We start from the raw sequence: 22,475 nt of genomic DNA, 5'->3' as shown, positions 1-22,475 counted from the left end.
GGGCCACCGCCCCTCCCTACCACCCAACCCAGGGGCTCCAGGACTGTGAGTGCCAACAGCCCAGGCAGCCCCTGGCTCAGAAAACAGTGACTTGGGCCCTGGCAGGAGGGGAGGGGATCCGAGAAGGTAGGGTGGTCAGGACACCAGTATAGGGCTTGGTCTGGCCAGCCATGCTTGGCAAAGGGACACATGATGACATGTGCATGCGAATGCACACACCCTGGAAGCATCTGCCTTGCCTCGGTCCCTTCCTTTGATCACCACTTCCTCAGGAGGCTCACCAGACGTGGGACAGGGCAGGGATACAAAAGCCTTTGGAGAGTGGCTTCCTCCTTCAAGGCCAGCCTCCCTGGATGGGGACCATTATTGCTTTAAAGGAATAGGGAAGGGACAAGAGCTTCAGCCCAGGTTAGGATCCTGAAGGATAAGGGCTGACCCTCTTCACTCTGCTGGGAACACCAGCTGGGGCCTGGACCTCGGAAAGCTGCCCTGAAGGTTCTGTTCCTTTCTCCAGACAACAGAGGTCCTGGAGGTAGGGTGAGGCCCTCCCCTGCCCCCTAAGTTGGTCCTGGGGCCCAATCTTCCTCAGCCAAGTGGCCTGAAGGTAGGGTGGGAAGGCAGTCTCTGACCCTCTTGCCTCCCAGCTGGGGTCCAAACCCAGTCCCAAGACAGAAAAATATTTTGATGAATTAAAAAGTGCCCAAGGAGGGAATGGGCTCAAAGGAGCAGGCAGCAGGTGATGTCAAAGGGTGCTCTGGTCTTTGATAAAGGCAGCCATTTGGCCCTGGCCCTCATCCTTTTCTGAGTCAGATGGGCACTCTTCTTGTCAGGCTTTGGGGGGCAGCCACTTACAGGAGATGGCAGGAGGGGAGGGGATCCGAGAAGGTAGGGTGGTCCATGGTGTACACCTTCACCCCCCGGAAGCTGAAGCCTGACTACAGCTGCAGGACCAGGAAAACAGTGACAAAGACTAGCATGATGAAGGTGTAGCTGAGGCTGGCCACCACCTTGGGCAGGTCTTATATAAAAGCTCAGATATGCATCAAGACACCAAGGTTTCACATAAAGGAAGTCCTTGCATAGTTACTTATGCACTGTGTGTGCATTCTGACAGGTAGAGAGGAGAGAGTGTACACACACACACACACACACACACCTGGGAGATACAGTGAGGCCTACTCCTTTCCTGCTTCTGGAATGGAAAATGGAACTGGGTATGGCTTTATCTTCATGGTAATCCAGTTCTAGAGGACTCTGTCCAGGTTTTAAGAAAAAAAGTAGTGAAAAGGGGTTTGAGATATTTCTAGGCTAGTGACCCGTTACCAGAGAAATCCTAGTTGGGAATAAGATAAGTAAATTCACCTGGAGTTGTGGCTCCTGGTGGCCTAAATGTTCTAGTGGGCTATTAGAAGAAGGGCAGAGGCAGTCATCTTGAAGGAATCCCAACACTTACAACACCTCTACAGCGCAAAAAATGTTTTTCTAAAAAAAAGTGGAACCCTTGGGTGCTTGCTTCCAATATGACCAAGAAAAGAAGGAATAATTACCATGAAGAAAAGGGCTGCCAACCATGTGCAGCTTATTCATTGCACCAACTGTGCCTGATGTGAGCTCTAGCAGTAGGCCATTAAGACGTTCATTGTTTGAAACACAGTAGAGGATGCAGCCATCAGGACATTTCTGAAGCAGGGGTCTTTGACACCTTTATGCTTCTCAAGCTGTAAACGAAACTTCTCAAGCTGTTATTGCAGGAATTATGCTATTCACAGCAAGGCAGTCAGGAATGGTATTCGTGAAGCCCAGAAGGACCAAACACCCTTATCCTGATTTAGACTTGCAGGTGCTGCCCTATCACCTTTGCCAAAGCCAATGTATGGAGCTAAATTTTTAAGTCTGATGAAAAGCTATCCTCTGGGGGGAAAAATGGAAATTATACTTTAAAAGAAAAGGAAAGAAAAAGAAAAAAGTTGGAGATAAAATCTGGTTCAATCACAGACGTTCTAAATTATGAAAGGATAAAGAAAGGTAAGTTGAATTTGGAAGTATAAAGGTAGGGACGCCTGGGTGGCTCAGTGGTTGAGCATCTGCCTTTGGCCCAGGGCATGATTCTGGAGTTCCGGGATCGAGTCCCACATCAGGCTCCCTGTATGGAGTCTGCTTCTCCCTCTGCCTCTTTCTCTGTGTCTCTCATGAATAAATAAATAAAATCTTAAAAAAAAAAAAAGAAGAAGTACAAAGGTAGACAAAACATGGTGAAAAAAATCGAGGCATGATTATCATTAGGAAATAGAAGCAGTATTCTATTTCTGTGATATGTTTATAGAGCATTCAAATCTCACCAGCATGTACTACTTTATCTTACTCTATCAACTATTATAGTCCACAAAACATATAGTTGTAGTTTGAATTTGGCAAAAAACTGCAGCCTAGAGCAAAGGTTCTAGAATTCTGAGAATATCTGCAAATTATCACAAAGCATGTGGGCTTCAGAAAATGTTGATTTTTTGGAAGAGTGACTAATCCAGAAATATTGAAAGATGGTGTTAAACAGAGATTTGGTGTCAAACAACTATATCCCGCTCCCATCAGGATTCCCTTGATGTATTAAAAGGAACATTAAACATGTTCTAAAAACTAAAAACAAGGACTACTTGTGTATACTTCAAGTGCCACGCAAAAGCTGTAGAGGAGGGTGTGCTAGTAGTGTGCAGGTCACCAAATACCTATTGTTTGTATAGCAAATTATGAATTTACAAACAACTTTCACAGTCATACTGCCTTAAGAGAAATACAATAGTTATCATCACACTCATTTTAGAGATGAATAAACTGAGGTTCTAAGAGGTTTATGAATTACTTAAAGTCTTTGACCTTCATTCAATACTTTTTTAATTATATCAAACAGCTGTCTCCATTTTTCTTGGATAGTTCATATGAAACAGAAAAACAGACATATTTGAACTTTGAGGAATTTAATATCTTTTTTTTTTTTTAATTTTTTTATTTATTTATGATAGTCACAGAGAGAGAGAGAGAGAGAGAGAGAGAGAGAGGCAGAGACATAGGCCGAGGGAGAAGCAGGCTCCATGCACCGGGAGCCTGATGTGGGATTCGATCCCGGGTCTCCAGGATCGCGCCCTGGGCCAAAGGCAGGCGCCAAACCGCTGCGCCACCCAGGGATCCCGAGGAATTTAATATCTTAGTGCATTAGGGCCAGAAAAATGATAGTTGATTCTAATTCTGAGTCTGTCAGAGAAAAACAACTTTGGCAGTTGAAAGGTTGTGCTAAAAGCTAAAAGTTCTGTTCGAGTCATGTAAACAGATCAACATTGTCCTGCAGTTATTCTGGAAAGCCCAAAAGACATCAAGAAGGAATGATGTGCATGAGAGCTTTGTTCATAGAGGAATAATTATTTTTGTAACCAATACCTTTTCTGTCTCTTCCTTGCTGTGAGATAAGGCTGAATAGATACAGATAACTGGCACTTTCTTAGTTGAATGAGATTCAGGATCTGGTGAAGCTGGTGAGAATGCTGATGAACAATGCTTGTTTCTGTGCTCTGTTTATCAAGGACTGTTAGCAGTTTGGGGGAAAGAGGAAAACAGAAAGTAGAAAAGGATATCATCCACTGTTGCAGGAAAATATTACTGTCCCCCCAGGAGATGTAGCAAAGTCACATACCAAAAAGTACTCTCACTTCCAACTATTAAACACAATCCAGCACAAGTGTCTTAACAACATTACACATGTACCCTTTATATAACAGAAATACAAATTTGAAAGAAATAATTCCTGGTAGAAAAGAATCCTAACTTTCTTCTAGTCTAAGCAGCAAAGTGCTATTCCAAAGTTAAAAAGATTAACAACCAATTGAACAGAAAGAAAAGAGAAAAAAAAGTTTCTTAGGTTTTAAAGATTCAAATAAAAGCTTCTTGAGGTCTCAAGCCATTCTGATATTTTCCCTGGTTATGAGTTAGTGAAGTATATATATCATCATCTCTTCTCAAGACATAGTATTTCAGCAGAGAGCCGGTAAAGAAAACCAGAAGGGACTACTTCACTGTTTACTTTATTTCTCTTTAAAATGTCAAGACCAATCTAAGAGGGAAGTTCATAGCAATAAATGCCTACCTCAAAAAACAAGAAAAGTCTCAAATAAACAATGTAACTTTACACCTCAAGGAACTAGAAAAAGGAAAAATGAAGTCCAAAGGAAGTAGTACGAGGAAACACCAAAGATTAGAGCAGAAATAAATGAAACAGAAAAAAGACAATAGAAAAAAAAAAATCAGTGAAACTAAGCTGGTTTTTTGAAAAGATAAACAAAATTGACAAACAATAGCTAGACTCCCCAAGAAAGAAAGGAGAGAGGATTCAAATAAATAAAATCAGAAATAAAAGAGATGTTACAACTGATACCAGAGAAATACCAAGATCATGAGATTACTGGGCATAATTATATGCCAAAAAATTGGACAACCCAGAAGAAAAGTATGAATTCCTATAAACATACAACCTACCAAGTTTGAATCATGAAGAAATAGAAAATCTAAATGGACTAATTCTGAGTAAGGAGATTGAATCAGTAATCAAAACCCTCCCCAAACAGAAAAGCCCAGAACCAGATGGTTTCACTGGTGAATTCTATCAAACATTTAAAGAATTAACAGCTGGGCAGCCTGGGTGGCTCAGGGGTTTAGCGCTGCCTTCAGCCCAGGGCCTGGTCCTGAAGACCTGGGATGAAGTCCCACTTTGGGCTCCCTGCATGGAGCGTGCTTCTCTCTCTGCCTGTGTCTCTGCCTCTCTCTCTCTGTTTCTCATGAATAAATGGATAGGGTCTTTAAAAATAAATAAAGAATTAACAGCAATTCTTCTCCCACTTTTTAAAAACAAATAGAAGAGGGAGAACTCTTCCAAGCTCATTTTATGATACCAAAATCAGAAAAAAAAAAAAAAAGCCAAAGGAAAAGAATAATTACAGGCCAATATCCCTGATGAATACAGACACAAAAATACTCAAGAATATACGAGCAAACTGAATTCAACAATACATAAAAGGATCATACCTCTGATTGGGATTCATTCCAATGATGGAAGGATGATTCAACATTTGCAAAATTAGTCAACACAATACATCACACTAACAAAATGAAGGATAAAAATCATATGATCATCTCAATAGAGGCATAAAAAGCATTTGACAAAACTAAACATCCCCATGTATGATATAAACTCTCAACCAAGGAGGCAGAGAGGGACCATACCTCAACATAATAAAGGCTACAGTTAACATATTTCAATAACAAAAAACTGGGAGTGCTTCCTCTCAGATTAGGACAAAACAAGAATGTCTATTTTTACATTTTTCCAGCATAGTATTGGAAGTCCTAGCCAGAGCAATTAAGCAAGAAAAAGACAAAAAAAAAAAAAAAAAAAAAAAAGGCTTAAAAGCCATCCACATCAGAAAGGAAGATATAAAACTGACACTGTTTGCAGATGACATAATATTATATAGAGAGAACCTTAAACACTATAATAAAAACTGTTAACAACTAATAAATGAATTCTATAAAGTTGTAGGATACAAAGTCAATACACGAAAACTTTGTGTTTCTACACACACAATAATAAAATATCAGAAAGAGAAATTAAGGAAACAATTCTGTTAACAATAACATCAAAAAGAGTAACATACCTAGGAATAAATTTAACCAAGGAGGTAAAAGACCTGTATATTGAATTTATAGTAAAACATTAACCAAAGAAGACACAAATAAATGGAAAGATATTCCAAGCTCATGGATTGGAAGAAATGACATTGTTAAAATGTCCATACTACACAAAGCAATCCAATCTAGGATTCAGTATAATCCTTATCAAATTTCCAATGACATTTTTCACAAAAAGAAATAATCATAAAATATATAATGGAACCATGAATAGTCAAAAAAATAATCCTGAGATAAACTAAAGCTGGAGAAAGTCAATATTCAAGAAGTATTTACTGAAGGCCTATTATTTGCCAGACAACATTTAAGTGTCCTCTACTGTCACTCTATATTGCTCCTTGTTGATTTAAGACTAATAAAATATTTTCAAGACAAAAGGCATTCTTAGAAATAAAGATATTTCATAAAGACAAGAAGAACAGGTTAATAAGAGTACAAAACAATCATAAATGGGTATACAAATAATAACAGCTTCCAAATGCATGAAGCAACAATTGAAGAATTCAAAGAATGAATTAAAAAATTCCAAGGGATCCCTGGGTGGCACAGTGGTTTAGCGCCTGCCTTTGGCCCAGGGCGCGATCCTGGAGACCCAGGATCGAATCCCACGTCGGGCTCCCGGTGCATGGAGCCTGCTTCTCCCTCTGCCTATGTCTCTGCCTCTCTCTCTCTCTCTCTCTCTCTCTGTGTGACTATCATAAATAAATAAAAATTTAAAAAAATTCCAATCATACTCAAAGATTTTAATAATTCTTTCTCAGCAACTAATAGATTGGGCTTCCCCACCCTGTAAGTTTTTTAGTAAAGTCATGGAATATCTGAACAAGTACCTATACCTAACTGATATTTATAGAACACTGTATGTAATAACTAAAGAATACCATTCCTTTCAAGAGTACATAGTGGACTCACCACTTTTGGGTTCACCAAAGTGGGCCATATTCTGGACCATAAAACAGAAGTCTCAGAAAATGTAAAATATTAAAATAATACAAAGTATACTCTCTGATCACAATGGGATTAACATAGAAATCAATAACAATACAACAACAAAAAAAACCCTCCCAAATTTAAAACTAGATACTTTTGCAAATCTACAGGAAAAAAAGAAGATATTTTAAAATAATAATAATTAGGATAGGGGCGGCTGGGTGGCTCAGTCGCTTAAGAGTGCCTTTAGCTTGTATCATGATCCCAGAGTTCTGGGATATCAAGCCCCATGTCGGATTCCTTGCTCAGTAGAGAGCCTGCTTCTCCCTTTCCCTCTGCTGCTCCCCAGCTTGTGCTTTCTCTCTGTCAAATAAATAAATAAAATCTTTTTTTTTAAAACTACTAGGATAAGTGATGTTAGCAAAGTTGTAAGATATTTCAATAAAAAAAAGTCACCTGTATTTTATATATTAGCAAACAATTGAAATTAAACATCATAGATAAAAAGTTACCGATCTAATTAAATGGAGAAATATACCGTGTTCATGATTTGAAAGACTTAAAGTTAAGATGTCAACTGTTCCCAAATTGATTTACAGAATCAATACAACCTCAATACCCCTCCTGCAGGATTTGTCATAGAAACTGACAAATTGAAATTTATATGAAAATACAAACAACCTGAAATAACTAAAACACCTTTAAAAAGATTAACAATTGGGGGATCCCTGGGTGGTGCAGCGGTTTAGCGCCTGCCTTTGGCCCAGGGCGCGATCCTGGAGACCCGGGATCAAATCCCACGTCAGGCTCCCGGTGCATGGAGCCTGCTTCTCTCTCTGCCTGTGTCTCTGCCTCTCTCTCTCTGTGTGACTATCATAAATAAATAAAAAAAATTAAAAAAAAATTAACAATTGGAAAGAGACTATCTGACTTTAACACGTTATAAAACTATAATGGTTAAGACAGTGTGGTAATATAGATCAAATTAAATGATGAAAGAAAATAGAAGGCACAAACATAGATACATATTTATATCTTTTTTTTTTTTTTTTTTTTTTACAAAGGTGCACAGAAATCCATGGAGACAGGACGGTATTTAAGAACAATTGGATATACATTCGGGAAAAAAAGAACCTTGACTCCTACCTTAATATACACCAAAATTAATTTGAGATGGGTTATAGAAATAAACATGGAAACAAAACAATAGTGTCTGGAAAAAGGAAAAAAACAGGGGGAAATATTTTAGCTCTTACATGTTATGCAAAAGTTTCTTAGAACCCAGAAAGCAATAACCATTAAAAACTTCAACAGATTAAAGACTTCTGATAATGAAAAGGCACCACTGAAAAACTGAATACACAAGCCACAGACTAGGAGAAAATATTTGCAAAATATTTTTCTCAAAAAGGACTGGTAGCTAAGCCATATAAAGAATGCCTATAACTTAATATTAAGATAAAATCCAATTAAAAATACACATCGGAGCAGATGCTTCAGAAAGGACTACATACAAACAGCCACTCAACACACAGTGATGACAAAGTGTTCATCACTAATCAGTAGCAGAATTAAAATGAAAACCACAATGAAATACCTCTACACAGCCATAAAAATGGTCAAAATTAAAAATATGGAAAGTATCAAATGTTAGAAAGATATGAAGCAACCAGAACTCCTATTTGTTGCTGATGGGAGCATTAAATGATATAACCACTTTGAAAAAGTAGCAGTTTCTTATAAAACTCAATACATAACTATGATGTAACTAAGGCAAGTCTATTTGTAGGTAGTTACCCCAAAAAATAAAAGCATATGTCCGCCAAAAGACATGTGTAAGAATGTTCATAGTAGCTTTATCCATAATTGTCCCAAACTGAAAACAGGCCAGATTATTCAAGAGATCCAAATAAACTGTGATCAGTCATCACACAATGGGATACTACTCAGCAATAAAAATGAATGAGTTTAATTCCAGTATAGTTAACATACAGTGTTATAATAGTTTTAGGTGTACAATATAGTGATTCAACAATTCTATGCATTACTCACTGCTCATCATAAGTGTGTACTCTTAATCTCCTTTTATTTCACCCATCCCCTACCCATCTCCTCTCATAATCATCAGAGTGTTTTCTGTAGTTCAGAGTCTGTTTTTTGGTTTCTCTCTTTTTCTTTATTCATTTTTTGTTTCTTAAATTTATACATATTAGTGAAATTATATGGTATCTGTCTTTCTCTGACTGGCTTTTTAAGCTTAGCCTTATACTCTCTAGTTTCATCCATGTTGCTGCAAATGACAAGATTTCATTCTTTTTTATGGCTGAATAATATTCTGTCACACACACATATCTTCTGTATCTATTCATCTTTTGATGGACACTTGGGTTGCTTCCATAATTTAGCCATGGTAAATAATGCTGCAATAAACAGAAGGACACATATATCCCTTCAAATTAGTGTTTCTGTATTCTTTGGCTAAATACCTAGTAGTATGATTACTGGATCATAGGGCAGTTATATATATTTTTTCCATGCCCAGCATTGAGCGTAAGGTGGGGCTTGAACTCATGACCCTGATATTAAGACCTAGCTGAGATCAAGAATCAGATGCTCAACTGACTGAGCCACTCAGGAGCTCCTGGTGGTTCTGTTTTTAGTTTTTGAGAAATCTCCAATACTGTCTTCCACATTGGCTGCACAAGTTTGCATTCCCACCAAGAGAGCATCAGGTTTCCTTTTTTCCCCATATTCTCATCAACACTTGTTATTTTCTGACCTTTTGATTTTAGTCATCCTGGCAGGTGTGAGGTGATATCTCACTGTGGTTTTGATTTGCATTTTCCTCATAATGAGAGATGTTGAATATCTTTTCATGTGTCTGTGGGCTATCTGGATGTCTTCTTTGGAGAAATATCTATTCATGTCTTCTGCCATCTTTTAATTGGATTATTTGTTTTTTTGGTGTTGAGTTAGGTCTAAGTTCTTTACATATTTTGGATATGTAACACTTTATCAGATATGTCATTTGCAAATATCTTCTTCTTCTATTCAGTAGGTTGTATCTTAGTTTTGTTGGCTGTTTCCTTTGCTGTGCAGAAACTTTTAATTTTGATGTAGTCCCAATAGTTATTTTTGCTTTTGTTTCCTTTGCTTCAGGAGACATATCTAGAAAGATGTTGGTACAGCTGATGTCAGAGAAATTACTGCCTGTGCTCTCTTAGTGGATTTTTATGGTTTTGGGTCTCACATTTAGGTCTTTAATCAAAAAAAAAAAAAAAAAAGAATGAATTTTAAATGTAAAAGTAGTTTTACACAAGAGTACAGACTATACGATTCCATTTATATGGGGTTCTAGAACAGAAAACTAATTTATGTCAAACAAACAAAAACATTAACTGTGTCTGTAGGTGTAAGAGTAGGTACAGACTGGGAAAAGGCAAGAGAAAATTTTCTTGGGAGATGTTAATGTTCTGTATCAGGAGTGGGCAAACTTCAATGGGCAAAAGCTGCCATCGTTTTTTGTATGCCTACCGGCGAAGAATAGTTTTTGCATTTTCTAATGGTTGGAAAAAACTATTTTATGATATATGAAAATTCTTCTTTTTTTTTAAAGATTTTATTTTTTATTTATTCATGAGAGACACAGAACGAGAGAGAGAGGCAGAGACACAGGCAGAGGGAGAAGCAGGCCCCATGCAGGGAGCCCGATATGGGACTCAATCCCGGGTGTCCAGGATCACACCCCGGGCTGCAGGCGGCACTAAACCGCTGTGCCACCGGGGCTGCCCGATATATGAAATTCTATGAAATAAATCTCAGTAGCTATAAATAAAGCTTTACTGGAACAGAGCCATTCTTAATAATCACTTATTGTCCACTGATGCTTTCTCACTCCAGTGACAGACTAGGACCCTACAACATCAGAACTAGATGTAGTTGCTACAGAGACCTTAATATTTACTATGTGACTTTTTTTTTTAAGTAGGCTCCATTACCAGTGTGGAGTCCAATGCAGGGCTCAAACTTACAACTATGAGATCAAGACCTGAACCAAGATCAGGAGTCAGATACTCAACAACTGAGCCACCCAGGTACCCATCCTATGTGATTCTTAAAAAAAAAGTTTGCCTACTCCTTCTTTATTCAATAGGGGTTTAGGTTACATAAGTATGCATATATATTTGTAAAAAATCATAGAATAGTATAACTTAAGACTTGAGCATTTCAATTAAAAAAAATCCATAAACTTATTTTGGACTTTATTATTTATTTATTTATTTCTTAAGATTTTATTTATTTATTCATGAGAATACACAGAGAGGAGACAGAGAGAGGCAGAGACACAGGCAGAGGGAGAAGCAGGCTCCATACAGGGAGCCCAACATGGGACTCGATCCCGGGTCTCCAGGATTAGGCCCTGGGCTGAAGGCAGCGCTAAACCGCTAAGCCACCCGAGCTGCCCTATTTTGGACTTTAATTAATACTCAGGGGGTGATGTATATAAGTGTTTCTTAACTTACTTTGAAGTAATGAAAAAATGATATCAACTGACGTGTAAGATGGAAAGATATATGATACATACAACAAAATCTTAGAGACTAGTTTTTTTTTTTTTAAAGATTATTTATTTATTTATTCATGAGAGACACAGAAAGAGAGGCAAAGAGAAAGGCAGCAAGAGAAGCAGGCTCCATGCAGGGAGCCTGATGTGGGCCCAGGCCCTGGGCTCAAGGCAGATAAGGTCAGCTTCATTAAAATAAAACTTCTATGTGAAAGACAATCTCAAGATTTAAGACAAGCTACACTTTGGGAGAAGATACCTGCAAAAGACATATTTGATAAGGAACTATTGTCCAAAATATACAAATAATTCTTGAAACCCAACAATAAGAAAACAACACTTTAAAAAAAATTGGGTCAAAGACAAAACCTTAACAGGTACCTCACCAAAGAAGATATACAGATGGAAAATAAGCACGTGAAAAGATGCTTCACATAATACGTCTTCAGAGAAATACAAAACTAGTGAGATGCCACTACACATCTATTAAAATGACCAAAATCCAGATAACACCAAATGCTGCCAAGAATAACACAGACTCATTCACTGTTGGTGGGTATGCAAATCCTAATAGTCACACTTTAGAAGACTATGGCAGTTTCTTGTTTATAAAATGAAACCTAGGGATCCCTGGGTGGCGCAGCGGTTTAGCGCCTGCCTTTGGCCCAGGGCGTGATCCTGGAGACCCGGGATCGAATCCCACGTCGGGCTCCCGGTGCATGGAGCCTGCTTCTCCCTCTGCCTGTGTCTCTGCCTCTCTCTCTCTCTCTCTCACTGTGTGCCTATCATAAATAAAAAATAAATAAAAAAAAAAAAAAGAAACCTACTCTTACTATATAATCCTGTAATCTGTGATCCTTGGTATTTATCTAAAGGAGGTGAAAATTTACATCCACACAAAAACCTGCAACACAGAAAGTAGGCAGTATACCTAGGACAAAGAAGGAACTAGCTAAGACATTTCTGAGGAGAGTATACACGAAATGCTATCTATTAAACTGGAGTTTACCTGGTGTAAGTATAGTTTGAATCCTTCTCACCCAATTCCCTATTTAAAGGAACAAGAGAACTAAGAGGAAAAAAAGAGAATGCAGTAAGAGAGGAAGGGAGGCAGAAAGGGAGATGGGTATTATGCTGTAAACTGTCAACATGTGTCTTCATTATGTAAACTTCATGTAAAGTTTATGTAACTTACATGCCTTCATGTAAACTTCAACGCAACTTCAACAGGTTGCAGACATTAATGATTAACATTAATCAAGCAACCATGACATACGGAGACAGTTTTAAAGGCTTTTTATTATATCATTTAATCACCCAATTAATCATTTTATTTATATTATATCATGTAATTACCCAATAACCCAACGAGGTAGGTATATTGTTCCCATTTTACAAATGAATAAAGTAGATACACAGAGGTTTGGAACCAGGCAATCTGGTCCAAAAGCCTACATTCTGACTAGGACCCTACAACATCAGAACTAGATGAAGAGGCAATCAACTCAGAACACAGGGATTCAGACAATGTCCAGAGGAAGCTGACTGCTATTTTATTCTTTTGTAAAATTCAATATGAATTGTTCTTGTGAGATACTCATATTTGCAGGTTTTTAAAATTTGAATTATGGCTACTCTATATTAAAACAGAAATGCGGGTGGGACATAACCATGAAAAAATAAAGGGACAATGACACCCTCTATTCTAGCAAGTCTGGGTTTCTTTTCTTTTCTTTCTTTTTTTTTTTTTAATTGAGGATCAGAGATACTTCATTTTTCTTTTTTAAAGATTTTATTTATTTATTCATGAGAGACACACACAAAGGGGATCCCTGGGTGGCGCAGCGGTTTGGCGCCTGCCTTTGGCCCAGGGCGCGATCCTGGAGATCTGGGATCGAATCCCATGTCGGGCTCCCGGTGCATGGAGCCTGCTTCTCCCTCTGCCTGTGTCTCTGCCTCTCTCTCTCTCTCTCTCTCTCTCTCTCTGTGTCTCTCTCTCTCTCTTTTTATATATATATATATATTTTTTTCTTTATTTATTTATGATAGTCACACACACAGAGAGAGAGAGAGAGAGGCAGAGACACAGGCAGAGGGAGAAACAGGCTCCATGCAGGAAGCCCGACGCGGGACTTGATCCCAGGTCTCCAGGATCATGCCCTGGCTGAAGGCGGCGCTAAACTGCTGAGCCACCCCGGCTGCCCAAAGGCTGGGTTTCTACACTGACCGCTTCTTCTTTTTAGGGTCTTCCTTCAAATTGGTTCCCATCTAAAATTCTTTTTTCAGAAGCCTTCCATCCACCTCAACTTTATCCAACCTTCAAGATCCACTTCTTGTTCCTAATCTCTACAGTTCCAAATTTGTCACCAGATTTCTGGGTAGTTATATTTATAAAAAAAAAATATCAGTAAAGTGAGGTCAGAAATCCACTTAAGTTCCTTTTATAAAGGAAATCCCTTACTGTTTTGTTATTTTCCTACACAGGAATACAATTCAATTCAACACACTTCTACCAAGTGTCTATTATGTCCAAAGAACTTTAAAGTAGAATATTCCTTCTTTTTTAATTATGGTATAATGTAAAGGGCACGGGATCTGATGTCAGTCCTGGGTTTAAATGTTTTCCACCTGTTACCTGTGAATCTTGGAAAATTACTTAACTTCCATGAACTCTGTTTCCTCATTTATAAACATCTTAGAGTGGTTGTGAAAACTAAATATGGGGTAAGAGATATGAAAGTGGCCCATAGTGTTTAACAGATGTTACTTTCCTCTGCAATTAGGATCCTCCCGCTTGCTAAATTCTAATGGCTTTTCCAGGGTTTTAAAGAAAGAAGCATTTTGCTAAAATCTCTGATCCACTTCTGAAAATACAAGGTCAAATTCTTTCTTGCCTGTTAAGTCAAAAACTGATCCTGGTATTGGTCCAAACTGTTTAAACAGCTGGTCCAATAAACAATTTGGACCACACTGACAAAACATTCTAATTCACTACACCAATCAATTTTGTAACATCTTAATCTAATACTTCCCTTCTAGAGACATATTCTCTGGAGATTTAAGAGATTTCCACTGTAGTACTAATCAAGAGAATACTTTCAGGATGTTTCAAGCTGATAAGATTATGTGGACAACCCAACTAGGACACACCATAAGGAAAAGGAAATGCCAAAAGAAAAAGAGACTTGTTTTTAAAACACTTGTTGTAAAAGCTTAACACTGATATCATCTCTAATTAAAAAAGAAAAGGTTCATAACACACTGGTTCAAATCATGTTTTGAGAGCTTTAGTGCTGATCTAATAGTCCTGCAACTCATTTCCAGATTTTAGTCAGTGGGATGGTGTGATACCAAGACCAACTGTTAAACCTCGTGACAAGTACATCCTTTATTGGAGGGGTCTGGTGCTAGTCTACAAAGTGCTTCCACAGAATGAGGTCCACAAAGAACACATGGCCATGGTACCTCTTCTTGATGGCTATGTACCACACACTACTAGCAGAAAAGTTTCCACCTGAAAGATGTTCAGTTTTCAAGTAGAAAAAATTTCTGAATTATACTCTTTTTTTATTTAGCATGAAATTACAGAAGCTAGATTCTCTGACTTACTTATGACTTTCCTTTGAATTTTTAACATTTCTCTCTACAAGTCTTTTGTTTCTAGACACTTCCTATCTTCCCTTTCAAAACTTCCCTTTCTTGTACTAGTAATATTTATATTAAAGCTAACAGCTAATTCAATGCTCCTAGTTTCAATATAAACATTACTGTTTCTTCTCTGGATCTCATGAATTTAGAAGTTAATTAATTCAATATATACTTAGGAGGGCCTACTGGATACCAGGCATTGTTCTAGATGATAGAAATATAAAAGCAAACATATTAAAGTCCCTGTTCCCAATGGGCCTACATTCTACTATTAAAGGAACACAGAAAGAAAAAAAAAACAACAAAAAACAGGGACGCATGTGTGGCTCAGTCAGTCAAGCATCTGCCTTCAGCTCAGGTCATGATCTCAGGATCCTGGGATTGAGCTTCTGGCTTCGGGCTCCCTGCTTGATGGGGAGTCTGTTTCTCCTTCTCCCTCTGCTCCTCCCCCTGCTCATGTCCTTGCTCTGTCTCTCTCTCTCTCTCTCACAAATAAATAAATACATACAATTAAAAAAAAAAAGAAAACAGATTAAAAGGATAGACAGTAGCAGGGACACATTTCACATGGATTTTCTATAGGTTGAGGGGAGAGAGAAGGGACTCTCATGCTTTCTAACTGGAGGTAACACTCGCTTTATTCTGTGTGTCTCAGGAGGGTTACCTGACAGCAAATTCTTTCAAAGAAAGTTTCAATGAATACATTTCTTTTATAGAAAAATTCAAGGTGTTTCTTAAGGAAAAAAATTCCTCAGCATATAAGAGATTAAAATTTTGGTGATTAAAAAGGAGATAAAATCATCAATATGTCTTAGATCAGCTACTAGTTCCTCTTTTCAGACCACAGAAATGCCTGGGGGCCTTAACATCACATCTAAATCCTCTTATTTATTTATTTATTTATTTATTTATTTATTTATTACACCCTTACCTACAGAATGGGGGCACTGGACTAGATATTAATAGTCCTTCTCCCTCTCTGTCCTTCCTCCTTCTCACACTCTCTCTCAAAATAAAATAAAATAAAATAAAATAAAATAAAATAAAATAAACCCATTTTTACAAAAAACTGGGGTTCAAAGATTGAGTTAATTTCCCTAGGCCACAAAGAATGTGGAGGAGTCGAGATGCAAAGTTATATGTGGTCTGGCTCCAGAGTTTATGCCTCTAACAAACAATTCATCTACTTCTCACAACAACCTCCATTTGAAAGATGAAGAAATTGAAGTATGAGGAGGCTAAATACTTTGTTCAAAGTCACAAGCTAATACACTGGGGTGGTATGATCCCACCAGAGGCATTCTGCTCCAAAGCCTAGACTCTTAACCATTATGTTCTCCCACTTCTTGTGAAATTGCCTAGACCCTTTTAGCTCTATACTTCTAGGATTCAATTCCTGTCTCAGTGTTGATTATATCCAGTAAGACTGCTTTGCTGACATATATATATATACTGTGTTACAAAATGTTTTAGATGTAAAACATTATTTATATTCTTAAGTTTGATAAGGTAAATCATCAATTTCAAAAATTTGAAATTTTCTTAGAATTCTGCAATGTTTTAGGAGTCACTCATGCATTTAAGGTAAAACCCTTATGATATTATGACATTTATAGCACATTTTAAAAACGTGAAAGATCATATCATAGGAACTCCAGTTAAGGCCAGCTAATTACAACTGCACTGTGTTAAATCCATGGCAGTTAATATTTTCGTGCAATAAGCTCAATAGTGCAATAATTGAAAAAAACCCACCCAAATCAATAGCATTTGAACTCTTGATAGGAGTCACTCTATTAGGGAAGAAGAGAAAATAAAATGGAGACTTTAGGAACAAGTCTATGTGTAGGTTTGTTCATTTTTCAGTCTCCTGGTGAAGTTATCTATGGGCCTTCTTTCCTGTAACATTAACCTGTTTCTTCTGATTGGCTAGAAACGGTATACAACCAATATAATTACTTCCAACTAAGGCATGCCAAGAAGCTCCTATGTTCTGCCAAAATAGACAAGGCAGGTTCTTTTAGCAGGAAGGGACTGGTATTCTCTATACAACTACTGTATAGCCTGCACATCCTTCATGATGATAAATAACTACCCTTGCAGAGGGGAGTGTAAATAAAGAGAATTAACACATGAACTTGCTCAGCTTTAGCTTTGGCATGCAATGCTTTAACCCAAATAGCTTTTTGGCTGGTATACATTTTGCCTTGTACACCCTCAGGATAAAGTCATTTGGAAAGAATCCCATCTTCACAGTATATGCCCCTTTGTACAACTTACCTCATCATCCTTCTTGGCTGTGTTTGCTAGTGAGAGATCTACACATGTCCTCATCATTTTAAGAAGTATAACACCAAGATACAGACTTTTCAGGGAGAACTGACTCCAAAAGAGTGAGATCACCAATAAGCAAGGGCAGTGAATCCAGGGAGTGCAAGGCCACCAATATGTGTGAACTTATTAATTGTAATTATTATTTTTTCTAAGAAAAGGATTTCCTTAGTCAAACCTCCAGGGCATCAGATCAAAGGGAGATACTGCCACAGCTGGACTATATTTTCTAGCCAATTGGCCTGGAAAGGAGAATCTAGACAGTGTCCTGGCAACTGTTTAACACAGCAGCAATCCATAAAAGAGAGGATAAAGAATTCTTTAGACTGACTTTTTAAAAGGTCTTCCTTTACTTCTTTACTTTTTATTTTTAAGGATAGTTTGAGAGTAATGCCAAAGCCCTAGGGGATGTCCTTAGTAGGCACTCTATAAGAACCACTGACCTTGAGAATTCAGAGAATCCTTTTATAGATAGAATCCAAAGGTTTCAGTTCACAGTACAATTTTTTTAAAGACATATATTTATAATTAATTATCATGAAAAGTAGACCTCAAGCCTACTGGCAGAATATTTGAACAATTTTCTAGTTCCAGTTTGATGCAAGTCACTATAAACCTTACCAGGACACTGTAATATAACACTAGATAAGGTAGTTTATAAATAAGATCAAAACAGGACAAATTTAAATATATGCCCTGGAAGTTCTCCCAAAAATGTAAAAAAAGAAATTATAAAAGTGACTATTAACACACAAAAAGAAAAAAAAAAAAAAGGCCATAAAACCCAACCCCACTATGTCAGAAGCATAGCAATACACACAGGAATCAGGTGAAAATCAGAAAACAGAAAGCACACCAAACAATTTCATGAATTACAGAGAAACAGGATGTGAGAATGATTGTGTAAAAAAAAAAAAAAAAAATTGAAAGCAAACAATAAACATTTCTAGAGTTAAGGAAAGGTGTTTCTCACCGTTCTGAACAAAATGGCTGAACTAAGAGCATCTGATTGGCTATGCCCATATACCCTCCTCCTCATCCTAGGGAAGAGAGATGACAAAGGGAACAATGCCCCAGAGCAGCATGGGAATGAAAAAGAGTTGGTTAGTATTTAAAACAAAGACATAAGCATAATGTAGTAGAAGAAAATGGTCTCTAACTTCTTGACTCTTTTATATTAGATTCGAATTCCCTAAATTCACTAACCTACCCAAATTAGTAATTAGTTTGCCATTACACTTCTACTCTTCCTACCTTTCCAAGACACTATCTCTAATCCAGGGCTGGATCTGGGCAAAATTACAAGGTTGGAGGCTTTTCTTTATTTTGCCTTTTCTTCAAACTTTCCTTGGTTTTTTTTTTTTTTTTTTCTTTTTTTTTCTTCCCACTACTCCCAGGCATCTGATTCCTTATATTTATTCATTATCAAAACCTGTTTCAAGGTTAGGATCTAATACTCATCTTATGTACACTGGCATAAATTTACTTCTGAGTATCAGGAACAGGCACAGACAGCAAAATGATTTCTTGGCAAAGAAAGACTCCTGACATCAGGTAGACAGTTCTGCATTCTGCCTACATTAAGACTGGTATTGTTTTTCCCTTTTTAAAATGTAAGGCTTGCCTCAACTGGCGTAGTAAATGTCATAATACTGTGACTATACCTTCTGAATCTTGGAAAAAATTGCAATTTGGATATTGTTGCTGCTCTCATCTGCAATATTTCTTCTTCTAAGACAATGCCATGGCTATCATTCAGTGGAGATATTTAGTGGGGGAGTTGCCCTTGACTCTTTAGTCATATGGATGTAATTACTTAACTATTATTTTTTCCCCTTCAGCTATATATTTTAAGATTGAGTGTGATGGAGATGTTGAAATTTGATTTTTGGCAATGGGATATGAGGTAATCTGTTCACCACTCTCCCCATCCATCATTTTCAAGATCTTGGGAGAGTTCCCTTCTTCCAAAAGATTGGAGTTGAATATGGTTCCCTTCAGACTCATCAATGCCTTTTTTGCATTGACGAAAAGTTGAAGGCTACAATTTTCCTTGAGAATAATAAACACTGCAGGGATCAATCAAGGAAATGGGAAAGAAGAAATTTTCACTCTTCATAACAGGTGATGATCAGAGATTTAAAATTCTGCAACCAAACAACAGTTATCTCTAAACAGAGCTGTGTCTTATTGAGCTCACAATGAAAGAGTCTTTTTTTTTTTTTTTAATAAGGCATTGTTTTAACAGGAAAAGTAGGACACTTACAAATTAGTATGTATTTCTGAGGTTAATTGTTTTTTCTCAACCCAATTCAAGGATTCCTTATAGTCCTCAAATCTTTTGAGTATCTCCTCTTAAAATAATCAGAATCGTCTAGCACCACCTTCCTGTACAGAAATTAAATCTGTGTTTAAAAACACGAGTAAGGAGACTTCAGAAACGGATTATTTTTATTTTTCTAAACTTATAGTCTGGAATCTGTAACATGCTAGCATAAAATACATGAAAATAAAAGCACATTTATTTTTATAAAACATTCAAGAGCAGTCTTACCTGGTCTGGGGAGGGTTTATGATTGGTTTGATTGGAATGGGAGGATTTGAAGTGGTCATCCTCATAATTGTCAGCCATTAGCTTCATGCGATTTTGTGTCTAAGAGGAAAAGATTTATGAAATTAAACTGCGATAAAATTTCTGTGATACACTGTAAAGTAACAAGTGCCTTAAACTAATTCTGTCTGAAACAAAATTAAACAGGATTTCTGAAGAATCAGGGGAAAAAATGTAGGCACTGCTTTGAACAGAATTGTGTACTACCCCCCGCCCCTTCATGTTCAAGCCCTAATCCTCAGTGTAAATATATGGGGCTAGAGACTTTAGGAGGCAATTAAGGTTAAATGAGGCCATAGGATGGGGCTCTAATCTGATAGGACTGTGGCCTTTTAAGAAGAGGAAGAGAGATCATTCTCATTCTCTCTCATTCTCATTCATTTAAGCTCTCTCTCTTTTTTTCTCTCTTTGATATGGGAGGAGACAATAAGAAGTTGGCTTCTGCAAGCTCGGAAGAGAGCTCACATCAGGAACTGAATCACCTGGCACCTTGATCTTGGACTTCTCAGCCTCCAGAAATTCCTGTTGTTTAAGCCATCCAGTCTATGTTATTTTGTTATGGCAGCCCAAGCAAACTAAGACAGGCACTTAAATTAGTACAGAATTTTTGAGGGAAAGAGTAATCTCCCCCAATCAAGCCCTCTATGCAGTGTTTGCTTTATTTTTAAAAATAGAGACAGAATTATTTTTTAAAATAAAGACAAAATTATTGCATACATAGGATAGGACTCTGTAACTCTATTTTTTCACTTCATGATATGCAGGACTCGTATTTCCACATTACTACGGGAACTACTCATTTTTTAAACAACTATTCCATTTTGGGAGATGTTATATAACATACAGACCATAAATATTGGAGGAAAAAGTTATTACCTGTAAATGAAATGATTATACACCTAGAAAATCTAAGAGAATTAACTGAAAAACTATTACAACTTATAATAAAGTTGAGTAAAATGGTGAGATGCTACAACGATAAAATTCAATAATTTTTCTGTACATCATCTATAAACATTCAGGTTTCCAAAATAAGTCAGAGGTTCTGAAATTCTCTTCAACCCTAGGCTAGAAGATTATTATCCCATTGTCTTTTCTCCACGCTTACCAAAAGGAGAACTGGATTGGTGATTTTGTATGATCTGTTAATACAAGGCCTGAATAAATGAATGAAATATATATATATATATATATATATATATATATATATACACACACACACACACACAATGTATATACATACATAAATGTATTATATAAATATAAAAATAAATGTAGAGGCTGCTTTTAGGCAACAGGCTTGGGCAATGGAACTTGAGTGAGACGAATGGCACACAGCAAGGGCCCATAGCGACCACCCATCACTGGGTTGATGCAAACTGGCTCATTAAGCAACCCACCTTGAAATAGCCACAGGCCATAACTAACCATGGGCTACTTATAACCAGGCACAGTTATCAAAAAGGAGAAAATCCAATACATTTCCATACCTCCTCACTCTGCCCTATAACTTATCCCTCATCACTGCCTTGTTACAGTCTCTCCTTTGCTGTTCTGCTGCAGTATATTCAATAAATTTCTTTCTTTGTACTGCTTCGGGTGAATTCTTTTACTGCCTATGCCACTGGCCCTTCATCTGATTGGGATGCCCTACAATTCATATATGCATAAACCAAATAGCAACATATATATTGCACTAACAAAATATTGCCAAAACTGAAAGTTTTAAAAAGCACTGAAAATAAACTTGCTAATATTAGGTGATTTACAAATGCTCACTGTTGGGACGCCTGGGTGGCTCAGCAGTTGAGCATCTGCCTTCAGCCTAGGGCGTGATCCTGGGGACCCGGGATCGAGTCCCGCATCGGGTTCCCTGCATGGAGCCTGCTTCTCCCTCTGCCTGTGTCTCTGCCTCCCTCTCTCTGTGTCTCTAATGAATAAATAAGTAAAATATTAAAAAAAATGCTCACTGTAGATAATTGAAAAATTAGAAAAAAATCACCTGTAAATCCCTCTCTGAAAATAATCACTCTTACTATTTAGGTGTATCCATTCAGCCTCTTCCTTATGAACATAAAAAGTTGCATATTCTTCTGATTTTTTTCCTCTATTTGTTCCCTATTTCTACTACAATATGATATTTTTTAAAAAAGATTTATTTATTTTAGAGAAAGAGAGCAAGCAAGCAGGAAAGAGACACAGAGGGAGAGGGAGAGAGTCTTAAGCAGAATCTATGCTGAGCATGCAGCCCAATGTGGGACTTGATCTCTTGACCCAGAGATCACAACCTGAGCCGAAACCAAGAGTTGGATGCTTAACTGACTATGCCACCTATGTGCCCCAATACGGTATTTTAAAAATTACTATATTTTATAGTGTATTTTGATAGCTGGTACAACAAGTTGTCCTTCTCCTCTACCAATTCTGCTTTGTCAAAATTTGATTGGGTATTTTTAACACATTTTCTTCCCTAGATTAAAAGCACTTTGCTTAGTTCCATGAGAAAGTTTATAGAAATTTTTCTTTGGTATTTTTTCATGTAATAATGCATGAGTAAGGGTTTAAGAGGCAAACGGCCTGGGTCTGAATTTTAGTTCTGCTCTTACCAGATATCTAAGTTTGGGGAAGCTACTTAAGTGCTCTGAGCTTTAGTTTATTTAC

General features: G+C 37.3%; 1 protein-coding gene and 1 pseudogene across 17 annotated transcripts in view; one reads left to right on the top strand and one right to left on the bottom strand.

The window, feature by feature from the left end:
- The window catches only part of ERC1 (ELKS/RAB6-interacting/CAST family member 1), a 539,401-nt gene that overhangs the window by 65,858 nt on the left and 451,068 nt on the right, over positions 1-22,475 (bottom strand). For 13 of the 17 annotated variants that reach the window (XM_049102528.1, XM_049102532.1, XM_049102526.1 and 10 more), the window contains one exon: positions 19,758-19,856. In XM_049102528.1, the coding sequence (XP_048958485.1) occupies positions 19,758-19,856 (99 nt within the window). Of the gene's footprint in view, positions 1-18,176; positions 18,244-19,757; positions 19,857-22,475 lie in introns of all 17 variants that reach the window. The other 4 variants (XM_049102536.1, XM_049102535.1, XM_025461732.3 and 1 more) reach the window with 1 other exon arrangement.
- Positions 1,521-3,410, top strand: LOC112669084 (40S ribosomal protein S26-like; annotated as a pseudogene).

Source organism: Canis lupus, chromosome 27 (assembly GCF_003254725.2).
Source record: "Canis lupus dingo isolate Sandy chromosome 27, ASM325472v2, whole genome shotgun sequence".
Classification (NCBI taxonomy): Eukaryota; Metazoa; Chordata; class Mammalia; order Carnivora; family Canidae; genus Canis; species Canis lupus.
This window is presented reverse-complemented; position numbering and strand designations above follow the sequence as displayed.